Source organism: Cryptomeria japonica, chromosome 7 (assembly GCF_030272615.1).
Source record: "Cryptomeria japonica chromosome 7, Sugi_1.0, whole genome shotgun sequence".
Lineage (NCBI taxonomy): Eukaryota > Viridiplantae > Streptophyta > Pinopsida > Cupressales > Cupressaceae > Cryptomeria > Cryptomeria japonica.
In genome coordinates, this window is record NC_081411.1 from 337,776,335 (window position 1) to 337,791,875 (window position 15,541).

Consider the following 15,541-nt stretch of genomic DNA (forward strand, 5'->3'; position numbering starts at 1 on the left):
TGGTTTAAGACGATTATGTGGTGGACAATGGGAGAAAGAGATAAGGTTGGATAAGTTGATTGGAGTTGACATAGAAAACATGTTGCCAAGAATTGAGGAAAGGTGTTGCAGAAGAGAAAAGGAATTTTTCTGTAAGGTAATTGGGATCAAAACCAAACATTATTTGCTGAGAAATAAATTTGGAAAGATACAAAAGAATGAATACAAATTGATTAAGGAAGATATGTTATAAGATTAGATAAAAGAATAGGTAGAAGGGTACTTGAAAAAATGGATAACAATAGTCAAACTTGCGGTTATTATAAGGTACAGGTATTAGTTGGAATTCAAGTTCAAGTTGAGATATTGAAACAAATTGTGCACATGGAATCAAAAAGGGTCATGTTTGTGGGAAAGGAGAAAAAGAGTTTGATTACAAAGTTACTATGATTGTTCTTTGTTATAATAGAGTTGAAAAAAAGAGTAGAAAATAATAACGATTGTCTACCAATTTTTTAAAGGTGGTAATGTTTGAAAACACTTACATCTTTAGTTGTTATGCTTCGATGATGTTTTTGTTGTTTTCAATCCTTTTGTTGCTCTTCATTTCTGATATAGACATAGTGTAAGTAAATATAAGTGTATATAAACATTGAGAAAAGTAAGAAGTAAAGAAATGTAGATGTGAAAGAGTGAATAGAAAATTATAGTTACTTGCATTGATTGTCTCCTTTTTTTAATAAGTCAAGGAATAGACATACAATATTATAGTTACTTGCATTGATTGTCTCTTGTTTTGTTTATGTTTGACCAAACATGGTCAATAAGTGATTGTTGTGAGAAATTAGTTTTGTCAAGCAAGAATTTAATATTCTTTTTATCAAAAAATGTTTCTAGTTGTTTCTATTTTTTATTGTTCTCTTGCATGTTGATATTGAAGTCACCAAGAATTAGTATGTTTTTAGTTAAATGAATATTATGTAGTGCATCTTCTAGAATGTCTGTAACCGAAGAGACATTTGTATTTGGTGGTGAATACAAGTTGAACAATGATAGTGTATTGTTACAAATGAGTGATTATGTTTGTAGGATTTTTGTTTATTTTTTAAGAGTATTGTTGTGAATGTTTAATTTTTAAATATATATTTTAGTTGATGTGAGAAGTCCATAAGTATCATACATGGTAAGAGATTCAAATGGTTTCAAATTTTTTATACATTGAGAGAGAGAAAAATTTAAGTTAAAAACACTGAAAGATATCATTATTAAGATAATAAAAAACAAATCTAATATAATTTCTTCTTTTTAAAAACAAGTGAAATCCAATTTTTAATTTATAAATTTGTTTTTTCTTTTCTTGAAACAAATTGTGCTATATTATGTGCAAATGCTAATGTCATTATCAAACCCTTATATACATAATGCTCATAGCTTAAGTACACCATATATCACGTGAAAGAATTAAGCGAAGAAGACATAAAAAAATCGCACCATATTTAACATGAAAGAATTAAGCGAAAAAGACAAAAATAAATCGACCAAAATGCTCGAGAGTTATGGGTCCTACAATCAACGTAATAATTTGGGATTTACTGCTATAGAGACAAAATGATGTTTGTGATAGACAAGAATTGATATTATGTGTGTCTTAAATAATTCCAGCCTATGGAGAAAATTCAGAGGATTCAAAATTGACGATAAATTCTTAACCTGGAACTTGTGGTTGTAGATGTCTAAGGTAAAATCCAGCCGTGCCGCCGACTGTTTAAATGAATCAAGGTAGAAACCCACTTGAGCAATTAATCATGGCCGCCAAAAGAAAACACCAAAAAAATGTCACATCATTCTGAGGAATCTGGACTTATAGAGGCGGCATGGCTGGCCCGCAGAAGACACAAAATAAACACTTCATGATCTGTTTACAGCGGATAAATGTTTGACATTCAAAAACGTAAAAATATAAAAGTTAAAATCAAATCCGGCCTTAAGAAGGCTGCACGGGCGGCCGACGAAACTGAGGAAAAACAGCTATTGGGCGAAGCAGAGCATATTGCAATGGCAGAAACTAAAGAAAGCAGGCACATAGTGATGTTCCCTTACATGGCGCAGGGCCATTTCATTCCCTTCCTCAGCCTGGCTAAAATGCTTACTTCCCAAGGCCTCAACGTCAGCTTTATCACCACCACTGCCTCTGCCCCCAAATTGCAATCGCAGGCGCTTGGATCCTCCATTTGTATAGTTCCTCTTTATTTCCCGCTCATCCCCGGCCTTCCCCCTGGCTGCGAAAGCACCGACGTTCTTTCCTACATCGAAGCCCAGTTGCTGTTTGTGTCTTCGCACAAGCTTTCCCACCCATTTGAAGACTGGCTGGAGCAGGTCATGGCAGAAACCTCACGGAAGCCCGCCTGCATCATAAGCGACGTTTTCTTACCCTGGACAGCACAATCGGCTTCCAAATTCGGGATTCCGCGTGTGGTGTTCCAAACAACAGGGGCAATGGCGGCTTCTCTTCTGCAATTTCTCTTTACAAATCCGGACTCGGAAATAATACGCGACCGCCAAATCATAGAGATTCGGGATCGCTGTATCAATATGAATCTGAGGCGTTCAGAGCTGCCCCACATGCTTAGAAGCGAGTTGTCTTATTCATCTTACCCTGTGCTTCCAGTGCTTCAGCAGGCCTATGGCTTGGGGAAAGAAAGCTGCGCTGCAACGCTTGTCAATACTTTTGACGGGCTCGAAGCAGAGTATGTGAAATATTTAGAGGAATCTACAGGAAAGCCCGTGTGGAGCATAGCTTCTCCTCTACACAAACCCCAATTTGGGATCGAAAATGAATCAGAGTGCATCCGTTGGCTGGACACACAAAAGGAAAACTCTGTCATTTACATCTCGTTTGGATCTCAGGCTTTTCTTTCAGAAGACCAAACGAAAGCGCTCGCAAGGAGCATCGTAGCCAGTAATCAGCCTTTCATTTGGACGATAAAGGATCCAGTTGGAGGCCACGTTAATTCCTGTGATTTCCTTCCCGAGGGTTTCATGGAAGCAACGAGAGACAGAGGAATGGTAATCCACGGGTGGGTGCCTCAGCGCCTAATTCTGTCCCATCCTTCAACTGTGTTTTTTATGAGTCACTGTGGTTGGAATTCGACATTAGAGAGTATCAGCGCTGGAGTGCCAATGCTGGTCTGGCCGATGGCGTTCGATCAATTTGCTAACGCCAGATTGGTAATTGAGCAGTTGGGGTTTGGTATGCAGATCTGCGAAGGATATGACGCCATTCCCAGTAGTGATACTGTGGAAAACACAGTGAAAGAAGCCATGACAGCGGAAATTGGAAAAGAACTGCGTCAACGCGCACTGCAAATTAAGGAATCCATTAATGAAGCATCCTGCAAGTTAAGCGTTAAAGCGTTTGTATCTTACGTTTTCAGCCTCGGCTTCGATGCTAATAAGTGATAATATTTTATTGTATCTGCAGCTAATCAGTGAGAATTTTCTTCATTTCTTTTGCAGCTTTTTCTTTGATGTAATCTGCATTGTTCAATTAAAAATAATAGTATTTCCTTAGTAAATTGAGATCTCAATTACAGTCAATTTCTATAAGTGTTTCTTTGCTATTTGTTAATTTGAAGTGACAGATTTTTAAAAACTCACAACATGACAATCATCTCACAACTTTTACTTTATTTGTTAATTCAACAATACAAATGGATATACAATTTTCAGACTTTTGTTTTATCTTCTACAATGTCAATAATGGCGTCTAATTTTAAAAATAAAAATAAATTTGATATGACCTGCAATATAATTGTTTTGTCGACTTTCTGTTTCATGTCAATTAAAGACATCTTCACTAATTTTATTATTAGTTTTTGTTTTTGATAGAAGAGTGGTATATGATTATAAATGCATAAATCATTATGATGATTATTTGAAGCCAACGACAAACATCATTATAAATCATTACTGCTCTGTTTGAGAGTTGAAACTCAAGACCTCCTGCTTACTAAACGGGTGCTCTAACCAACTGAGCTATCAGAGCAACTGAAACAATCCACTGTAGCCTGCATTCCCACATTCTGTGTACGCCCCACCGATCTTCTTCCTCTGCTTACTTTATGATTCTTGTTTTAAAGGAATATTATGATGGGATTTAATATACGTAGAAAAAGAGAATTCTGATCACATAATCTTTTTAATTTATTGTTTATTGTTTAATCCAAATTTATTCTCACAGGTCTGAGAGATAAAGATGGAGGTTTCTCTGAAGTAAATGAAGTTTTTACCCCTTACAGCAGGGTCAATAAATGGATAAAATCTGAGTACTTTTACACAATCTCCATAGAATCGGGCTTACATAAAGGCATGATAATTCAAATAAAAGTTCTCACACACTGCATAGTATCTGGTTTACAGTAAGGTACGAAGAATGCTAAAATCATAATCTAGAAACGTTTTCGATTCTAAACTGACAGTGCAAACCTTTTTTTTTTTTAAAGAATGTCCAACGATGAAATTAAACAAGAGTGAAATTTTCGTTAGCATTGATGAATATTCACAAAATTAAAGAGTCTGAACAATAAAGTTAAATTCTGTTTTACGGCCCTAAATTGGTGAGTAGCACAACTTTTTATAAGCATTGACTAATTCCATTAAGGCCATTCAGGCTAACCCTAGAGTAGAAGCAATAAGCTTGCGCGTACTCTACAGCCGTGATTGTCTTGTCGATTTCTTCCACAGCTACATCACATGATCTCGACTTCGTCTGATTCAGAATCAATTGTTTACAGTTTCGAAGGTCTGGGACAAATATTGTAACCATGTAACAGTTGAAGATGACTATTTGAGGGAGAGGTAGTAGTTGTGCACCCTCTCAAAATCTCAAGTGGAAATTTCAAATCAGGAGTTTTTTACAACAGCTTACTTGGCAAGTCCCCTTCTTATAACTAATGTTTTAGGACCACATCATCAAATATGATGTCATATCAGCATGCTTTTTGTCAGAGTGTCCAAAACAGCCCAAAAAAAAGAGAGACCAATAGATGTGCAAAAGGGCCCCAATACTTGTGCTAATATGGCGTCACATGATTGGTTACTTTTCACAACAAATGGTATATTTCATTCAATTATTGGTACTTATCATCATCAATAACAACTTTAAAGTCACAACGATTGGTGCAATGTTGTACAACACACTCAACTACTGAGTCATTTCCCCTATGAATACTTCAATATTTCTTTTATTAAGTTGGTGAGGACAAGTTTATATTTACAGGGTTCAAAATATTTATTATAAGCAGTGTCATGTATTGGCAAAGTATTTGTTGTTTTAATATTGCAGTGGAAATAATAAATAATAAAATAATTATGTAAAAATATTTGTTATAGTTTTTAATAATATTTATTAATTGTAATAAATATACTTGAACAATTAAAAGTGTTTTAGAGGTAGTGTTAGCTATATGAGGTTGAATTTTTTCTTGTTTAAGCTAGTTATGTTCCCAATAGGCCTATGTTGTGGAGATAGTGGATGAGGTAACTATTATATAATGACAACTTTGGTGTCCAAAAGCCCTCTATTAAATAAAATTGCAATATCTTAGTTTGATTTGAGATAGTTGGAATTAGTATTTAGAGTTCGTTTCAACAACAAATGCAACAAGAAAGTGAGTTATATTTCTTATAGCGAATCATTAGACCCTTGTTAGTATATATATGTAAATATATAATCCATTATGTTAGCACTTTTTAACAAATGAATCTTTTATGTTCTTCTTTTGAAGAGTATGTCGTTGCTTATACGTTGATCCAGATCTAGTTTACAATATAATAAATAGTAGAAACTAAAGAGGTATGAAAACAATAAATTAAATCATAGAAAATGAATGCAACAAACAAAGATGATAAAAAGTAATGATTTAATATTGTATTGTAATGATGAAAATATTTTTTTCATGTTCATTAAATTAATTAGATTCTTATGTAGAAAGTGAGGTATTTAAGTGTTAGTTACCAACTAGGATTCTTTGTAGCCATTTACAATGAAGGGAGGTTAGAAAGATAGACATCATTTGAAATCATAGTGCTTACAAGCACATGCATAGTAGAAAATAGGGGCATTAAGCATGAAATTTTTGGGGAATTACTATAAGATGCCTTGATTGACTATGAAGAAGTAATAGTCAAGTGATAGTTAAATGTATAGACAGTAATAGTAAGTAGTGAGTAGTAAGAAAAAGTGTCCAATAATGTTGCTATAAATCATTGTATACATGGATGAGAAGATCCAAATTCACATGTTTTGAACAAAATAACATGAAAGAGAAGATGAATCAATGTGCCAAGTAAACAATATTTTTATCATTTTAATGTAATAGTAAACAACTACAAATCTTTGTATGCAAGGGTAGAATTGTGTTGGATAGTGACTTTTATTTTTGTCACATGTGTCAAAACAACCTAGTAGGAAAATTACTTTTTAAATAGTTTTATAGAGTTTTCTTAATTATCTTAAATACCAAATTTGGTATGTTGGGCATGAACATATTTATAATAAGTTGTAGCATAAATGTTTGTCTCATGTGTGAACCTGAATCACTTATTACAAAGATTTTTATGCTAAAAGCGAGTAATAGAAATATAACAAAATGAACCACGAAAGTCAAAACTTGAAAAGAACAACAAAGCATAACCACTAAATAGTGTAATAAAGGCTTACTTCTCAGCTTTTTGTGAAGTGATTTAGCATAAGAAAATGAACATGATGGTTGATGGTTGATGGACATAAATATTTTAGGTAGATTGCAATCAACTAAGAAGAGAAGTAAGTACTGAAAAGTGGTGCTAAGAAATTAACATCATAAGCATAAAGACAGTGATATTTCAATATACTTGTAGTAGTATAAAGAAATGGGCTTTCATATATATGAACAAATATATAGAGTTATATTCTATTATTTGGAGATAAATTGTAAACATTAGTATGTAAAACAACAGTAACTTTTTAAAGTAATATTATGAATGTATTGTGTTTATGAAAGCAAAATTGTCTACTATATCATATGCACAATTTATGTATGTATTTGGTGGGAAAAGGCTTCGATTCATAGAAATTTTGCTACAACAAAGTGAGCTACAAGGACAAAAAAAGAAAGTAAATGTTTATATATAAAAACTTATAAAAATTTGGAACCTAAAAGTGGGTGTACAATATAATTTCTATACCTCACAATGTCATAGACTATATCATCTATTCACTCTTTAAGTGTCCTTTTGGTTTCTCAAACCACAACACTAGCTCAGCCACATGACCTTGATGTTGGGGGTGGATCAGGTGGCATTGACACATCCTCCTCGAGTCCACATACTTGTGTGTGGCATACTTCCACTATGTGCAAGTGCATATTCTTAGGTCCTCTCAGACAACCTATTGATCATCCCATTGACACATCTAATTACAAGGTCCATGATATGGTCGATGCACCAGATGAGACGATAGGGACTAGAGATACCTTAGGGAGTCTTTGCATACTAGAGATGAGGAGGTTTATGGATCATACACTAATAGTATAGTGGTAAGACTTAACTTGTAATTTCATAGTGCTTTTATTATAAATAAATATTTATAAGAGATAGTAGTAAGTACTAATGTTTATATACATGGTCTATTTTATTGTTGATGTCTAAGAAGGACATGACACAAGTCCATGTTGCCACCCTCTCGACCATTTCATTTGGCCTTCACAACTACACGGTATGTATTTTTGCACTTAGTTGTAACTTACATTTTTTTTTTGTATACATGTTTGTCATTTAAATTATGATTAATTAAATTATATAGTAACTTACATGTTTATCTTACATTACTCCTATAGGACACACCTAGTGCAAGTGAGGTGCAACCAATCCAGACTCTGGAAGTGTAATGATAGATAAGGCAAAGGTAATTGAACACAAATTTGACTGAATTGAGAGTTAAAAGAACTTATAATGATTATACGTGTCTACATAGATTGATAGTTTCATGTACTTGTCATTTTTATGTACAGGGAATTGTTGGTTTCACATCCTTGTTGATTGCTTCCATAATATCTCAAGAAGAAATAAAAGAGATGCCTCAAGTATGTGTTTATTTTCTTTTGTGTTTAGTAAACATGTTCTTATCACCGATAATTATATACTAGATTGTATCAATTTTATGTTTGTGAACATATATAGGTTTTCTTTGAAAATATCAATGACATCCCTTCTCTGCCATAGACATATGCTAGGACTCCTAACCATCCTAGGAGAAGACGTAGACTTGAGGTAAGCAAGAATTCAATTTTAGAGTTCAATTATAGTTCAATGTATATTGATTTGGATGTTAATTTCTGTTACTGTAAATTATATAACTAATCTTAATTGTGGTTTGAATTTTTCTTGTGCAAGAACCTTTAGAGCCAAAGAGTGCTTTGAAGAGGATCGATTTTGACGATCCATCAGTAGTTTAGGATGTGCTAGAGACATTTTTTGATTCATACATGGCTATTTGGCATGTATATTTTGTATATATTTTGAGATGGCATATGCCACTTTTTGTAAAACTTTATTTGAGTTGGTGTTTATGTCATTTTTGTATATGGACATACATAATTATTCGACAATTTAATATATCGAAGTTGAAATTCGATATAATGTGTTCCTCATGTGCATGTCTACATTCTTTGAAACTTTAATCTTGATTGTAATAATGAAAAATGGTTAAATAATGAACAATAGCATGCTATATTATATAATCTTGAGATTCAATATAATTTGTTCCATCTAATTCTTAAGTGTTTTAAATTTGGTTGCCTTGAGAAACTTCACCAAATTTAGTGACTATATTGATATTGTTATTAATCATAACATGGATTCTTAGTAATGACAAATGACAACTAAACAAAATTGGATTTGATTTCATGTTCTACCTCCTATGCACTTTTACATATTTGAGCCAAAAAATTTCATTATTTATGTGGATGTAATAAGTATGGTTAGTTACATTTAGTAATGATGAAGGAAAATTCACTGCAAAATTTGAAAATTCATCGTGGATGTGAACTATCAATGCCAACACATTTGGTTAGGTAGATTTACCCTAGGGATTCTCATTTTTTGCCTCCCAACTCGCTCGAACACTCAGTGCAATACCCTAGCAACGTTGTTCCTTAAGTGCCCTAAGTGAAAAAAAAAAATCAAACTTTGATTTGTCTAAACCTACAGGATCATGTGAGGCCCCTCTGCAATAACTTGTCTTAGATTTTCAAAATTTGAAGTGGTTTTCCTAAGGCAACGATTTTTATCTTGACACAAAAATTATCAAAGGCATTCAATGAAAAGTTCCATAGAGCCTAATTCTCATTATGTTCATAATGGGCATGAATCATTGGTGCCAACACACTTGGTTAGGCAATTTTACCCTAGGGATACTCTATTTTTTCCTCCCAACTCACCCAGACACTCAATTCCATACCCTAACAACGTTGTCCCTTAAGTGCCCTAAGTGCAAAAAATTATTAAACTTTGACAAGTTGTTTCTCAAAATTTGTGCCACTTGTGAATGATCTGTCTAAACCTACAGGGTCACGTGAAGCCCCTCTACAATAAATTGTGTTGAATTTTTAAGATTTGGAGCAGTTTTCCTAGGGCGCCATTTTTTTCTATTGACACAAAAAATTAGCAAAGGCATTCAATGAAAAGTTGCAACAAAGCCTTATTATAATTGTGTTCATTGTGTATGCAAACCGTTGATTCCAACACATCTAGTTAAGTGGTTTTACTCTAGAGATACTCTTGTTTTTCCTCCCAACTCACTCGAATGCTCAATGCGATACCCTAGTAATGTTGTCCCTCGAGTGAAATAAGTACAAAAAATTTTCAAAATTTCATAGGTTGTTTCTCAGAATCCATGGCACTTATAAATGATCTATGTGAACCTACAGGGTCATGTGAGACCCCTCTACACACTATTGTATTTTACTCCTAATTCCGACGAATGTTTGGTGACATATCGACAAAATATTGTCGATTTACAAATGAAACCCTGGCCTAAATTTCATTACTGTAATGACCAATTATTATATGTCAAAACCACGACCCATATTCGTTGGTCAGTAGCAAAGAAAATGTTTGCAGTGTTCGTCGCAAATTTTCATCCATCTATCGATGAAAAAGACCATAATGTTGCAAAACATTTGTTTGTGTTGGTGTAAATAATTATTCATCATGGATATTATTACACTTACTTAAGTTTACTTAGGATAATGCATTTCATAGTAGTTTGGATATGAGACACTTGGGTGTTTGTGCCACATTGGGATAGTGTGTGTAGGAGAAATTCCACCTTTTATGGTGTTGATCTTGTTATTACACTATCATATCCACTTATAGTGGAGTGATAATTCCACCTTCGGTGGGTGATCCACCTCATGTGGACTATTATATTATTTCTCCTACCTAGCCACACCTATTTCCTACCTACCCTTGTTTCTTATTGAGCCACATGTCATGTTTGTGTGCTCATACATATCCCTAGCCTTGCCTATATAAGCAGGCTCATCTACATTGTATGTAACAACTATTGATTATTGTTGATTATCTTCTATTGATGAGAATACAGTTTATTCTTGTCCTATATTGTGTCTCTATTTTGTACATTTCATTGACCCCTTGATCTTGGCAAAATCCAACATGGTATCAGAGCCATTGGGGCTTCATTGATTCGTCTTGAAGAGGCATTATTGCGACGTCAAGAGGCAGATCTGAGGAGTAGCATCTTTTGGAGGCGTCCTAGACCAGATCCGACCCCACCATTGCGTCCAAAAGGTCGTTTCCATGAATTTTGGTTATAAAGTTGGCCTATTTTGGTGAGAAAAATTTTTCCCCAATTTTGCTTATATCGTACGGATTTTCAGAATATTATTGTATTTTTTCAAAAAAAAAAAATTTCCTTTTCCTGAAAATATTTTTCAAAAATTGAAAAAATCAAAAAAAAATTTGATTGAAAAGTCATAAAAAAAAAAAAAAGAAAAAAAAAAATCAAAAAAACAAAGTTTTTGGGGGGTCCGCAGACCCCCCCCCCCCCCCGTGACCTACCGTACTTGCAGGGCTGTGCGCGCAGGTCTGCAGCACGCGTACCTGTCTAACGCCGCCGGTACCCGCCAAATCCCACTCCCACCGCCGCCACGCAGTCGCCACCTCCGACGGACTCTGCGCCGCCGCCCGAGCGCCCGTTCCGCGCCGCCATCAGCACGCAACTCCCTGACCGCAGCTCCTCCAGCGGCCCCCGTAGCTGCCGCCGGCACAAACACCGACGACTCCCTCCGCTCCGGCAACTGTCATCTCCGCCGCTTCGGCTCCTCTCGCCGCTCCTCCTTGCCGGTGCCTACGACCAGTCACGAAGACCGGAGGACCGCGCCCGCCACGTGGCAGGCGGCCACTGGCCAGCGGATAAAACAATCCGTACAGTGCCACACAGATTCTGTACATACAGTCAGCAACCAAATCAGCTTGTACAGTCAGCAAATCCATACAGTATGGATTGTACAGTCAGCAGACTGCGTCATCCGTCCGTACGGTACAGACGCCCAGTCAGCAAAGGGCAAAGTTTTTGCGATGGTCATACGGCCATCAAATTTAACCTAGTGAATTGCTGATGTCAGCACCACATCAGCAGGGTTTGAAAATTTTTGGACCCCCTCTCATTTGCATTTTTGATTTTGCAGTTCAACTTCAAATGGCCATAACTTGCTCATTTTTGCTCCTTTTTGGGTGCAATTTTTTTTGAAATGGGCTAGAATTTCGTGCTCTCCGCAGTGGTGAAATTTTTTTTGATTTTGATGCATGAATTTTTCAGAAAATGCAGTTTTTGGTGACTGTACCTAAGTAATCCCAATTTTTGCAACTTCAGAGGCTTCGTTTGGGGTCATACGACCTCCTTTTCAAGTGCTTTTTTTTTTGAAAGTGCGTATTTTTTCGTCTACTTTCACATGATGCTATCAGATAGATTCCATTGTAAGTATAAATTATACTTTCAGATCTTGGCCATTTTTGGCTCTCTTGGTACTTGTATATTTGTTTGAATCTCAGTTAGATTCATTGCACTATTGATTGAAGTCTTTTGTATCTCATTTGAGAAGTTGTAAAATTTGCATCATAAGTCCACTTTGCCTTGTTTTTCAAGTGGCTCATTGTAATCGCACTAAGTATAAAGGGCCAAAATCATCACTTTGGGGGGGGTACATTGATTGAGTGAATTTGGGGGGGTGTCTCTTGTGCTTTTGTGATCTTGTGTTCCTTCCTTTTTGCTGCTATGGGTTCTTCTAAGTTTCCTCTCTTAGCTCCACATAATTATGCTACTTGGAAAATTGATGCAAGGAATAAACTTATAGAAAAAAGACTCACTCATTACATTGATGGAACTATTGTTGCTCCAGCTGATCCTAAGGCTGATCTAGTTGGTCACTTAGATTGGCTCACTAAAAATATCATGGCAATTTGTACCTTAAGAAAGTATGTATCAAAGGATCTCATTTTTCATATTGAGAAGTGTACTCTAATCAAGGATGCTTGGCAAAAGTTTCAAGACTTGTATGGTCAAGTTGATGAGATTAGGGGATATCAAATTGATAGTGATCTCACCATGTTAGATCCCAAGAACTTTGATACTATACAAGATTATGTCACTAAGGCAAATGAGTTGAGGGCACAACTCAAAGATTCTGGCATTGATAAGAAGGATACTCAATTGATATTCAACTTGATAGGCAAGCTTCCACAAGAATATGCAGCATTTGTTTCTAGTTTCCAAACCCATAGGATGACAATGGGTTCAAGCTACACAATGCCTACATTTGATGCTTTCAATGAAATGTTGATGATGGAACAAACTAAGTTGATAAGCATGGGCATTCTTAAGGCTTCTAAGTCTCAAGCATTAGTGGCAAATCAAGGGAACAAAGGAAATCAAGGAAAGGACAACTCAAACAAGAAGAAATGGCAATCAAAGCCTAAAGACAAAGCACCACCTTCTCCACAACAAGGAGATTCATCCTCTTCCAAGAGAGATAATTCACCAAAGAGAGAGAGAACTACTTGTGCTTATTGTAAAAAGATTGGTCATGAGGAGCATCGTTGCTATTCTAAGAAGATTGATGAGCTCACACATATCATCAAAAAGCATAACATTGATTTGTCTAAAGTCTACAAGAAGGATGATTCATCAACTTCAACTTCCTCACATTCAAAAGGAAAAGGGCAAGCATTCATGGCTTCTACAAGTGGAAAGACTCACTCTTTTGGAACAAGAAAAGGAAAAGCTACTATTAGTCATGATTCAGAGAGATGGCTTCTAGATTCAGGGGCTTCTCATCATATGGCATCTTCACAGTCTATGTTCTCTACATTTGAGCCTTGCACCATGCCACAGATTTTGATGGGCAATCATACATACATGGATGTGATTGGAAAAGGATCTATTGACATTGGGGATAACTCCTTCAATGATGTGTTGTGTGTACCCCACTTGACAAACAATCTCCTTTCTATCTATCAAATCACACATGGCGCAACTAAGAGAGTTGTGGAGTTCACACCTGACTCAGTTTTCATAAGAGACATGGAGACTAGAGCTATCATTGCGACTGGGGTGGTTGATCATGCATCTCGGTTATACTCCTTTTCAGATTTTGTTGATGATGATGATTTCACATTTGATGATTCTACATTTGATGATCACATTTCTTGTGATGGTTCAGATTTTGAGAACTTTGGACACTTGAACATGGGGATTCTCACATGTGACCCCATTCTTGAGTCTTGCATTTCATCTCCTCATATTGATATCACATCACCTATTGCACCTGATGATGCAGATAGTGCGACAGTTTTGCCTTCATGTGATTCAGTGCAGCAGGATATTCATTGTCTTCCAGCTTCAGATTCATGGGATGATTACTTGACAGATATTACAGGTTTGTTTGTGGAATCCTACATTGCAGATTTGGGAGACATCATTGATGACATTCATCTTCTCTTCGATGAAGATGATCCTTCTTCGATTGTTGCGAGGGCACACTCTGACCCTCTTGTTCATTCTCTACATGATCATTCTTTCGAGGTTGATATGATTGTGGATACTTATGTACAGCAGTTGGAGGAGGTCTCTTTATGTTTTGAGGAGACATGTGAGTCTTTGGGACATGTTCTACATCCATCTCCACTAGATCTTGGAGTGCCTTTTTCAGCAGTTTGGCACAGTTTACCACCTTTGGAGGGGGTATCTTTCAGCATCGACATGGGGACACTTGAGCAGTTTTCAGAGATTCCTTTCATCATGAGTTTTCTTCATACATCTTTCCTTCATGATTGGGAGACTTCATGGATACACCTTTGGTTTTGTTTCTTCCTAAGGGGAGGAATGTTGTTCGACATTCGTGGAGCAGTTTCTTCATACATCGAACTTCTATCACTGGTGCAAATTCTTCATTGAGGGGGGGTCACAGTTTGACTTCTCTTCTTCTCTCATATGGGGGGGACTTTTTCCTCACATGGGGTTTTGTTCCTCACATACTTCTATGAGAGTTCTCTTGTATGTCTTCATCTCTCTTTTGGGGGAGGGTTTTTTCCCATTGGGTTTTTCTCTCTTTCCCCACTTTGTGAGAGATTTCATTGCATTGGTTTGCATGCATTTGCATTTGTACATGGGTACCTAACATGGCCTCGTAGCTGGGACCCATCTTGCATTGCTTAGTTGCATTGTAGACTTAAGTGCATTCCCCTAAGTTGCACTTAAGGGGGGGGTGTTGGTGTAAATAATTATTCATCATGGATATTATTACACTTACTTAAGTTTACTTAGGATAATGCATTTCATAGCAGTTTGGATATGAGACACTTGGTTGTTTGTGCCACATTGGGATAGTGTGTGTAGGAGAAATTCCACCTTTTATGGTGTTGATCTTGTTATTACACTATCATATCCACTTATAGTGGAGTGATAATTCCACCTTTGGTGGGTGATCCACCTCATGTGGACTATTATATTATTTCTCCTACCTAGCCACACCTATTTCCTACCTACCCTTGTTTCTTATTGAGCCACATGTCATGTTTGTGTGCTCATACATATCCCTAGCCTTGCCTATATAAGCAGGCTCATCTACATTGTATGTAACAACTATTGATTATTGTTGATTATCTTCTATTGATGAGAATACAGTTTATTCTTGTCCTATATTGTGTCTCTATTTTGTACATTTCATTGACCCCTTGATCTTGGCAAAATCCAACAGTTTGAAATCATCGAAACAACACCAAACTGTCGTCAATTTTTCGACAAGGTGGAGCAAACTTTCATTCTCATTATGACAAAATCAACGTCGCGTGTACAGTAACCTCGTCACCAACATTTGTGGTTCATCAGGATCTGAACGTCGCAAGTTCAATGACAATAACTGATCGAAATAAATTTTAGAATCAGTGTACCCCTTTCAAATTATCCCGATAGTATTAGCTTGGCCGATGAGTTCTTGTTCGG

General features: G+C 36.1%; 1 protein-coding gene across 1 annotated transcript; it reads left to right on the forward strand.

The window, feature by feature from the left end:
- Window positions 1-1,897: 1,897 nt before the first annotated feature.
- LOC131039092 (UDP-glycosyltransferase 89A2) lies at window positions 1,898-3,483 on the forward strand. Its single transcript, XM_057971746.2, has one exon. It carries the CDS (start codon window positions 1,912-1,914, stop codon window positions 3,436-3,438), a length of 1,527 nt encoding a protein of 508 aa, XP_057827729.2. The 5' UTR covers window positions 1,898-1,911; the 3' UTR covers window positions 3,439-3,483.
- The last annotated feature ends 12,058 nt before the right edge of the window (window positions 3,484-15,541 follow it).

What these genes read in the sequence shown, in the direction of transcription:
- LOC131039092 (XM_057971746.2), top strand. Translation starts at nt 1,912, where the DNA reads ATGTTTGACATTCAAAAACGTAAAAATATAAAAGTTAAAATCAAATCC.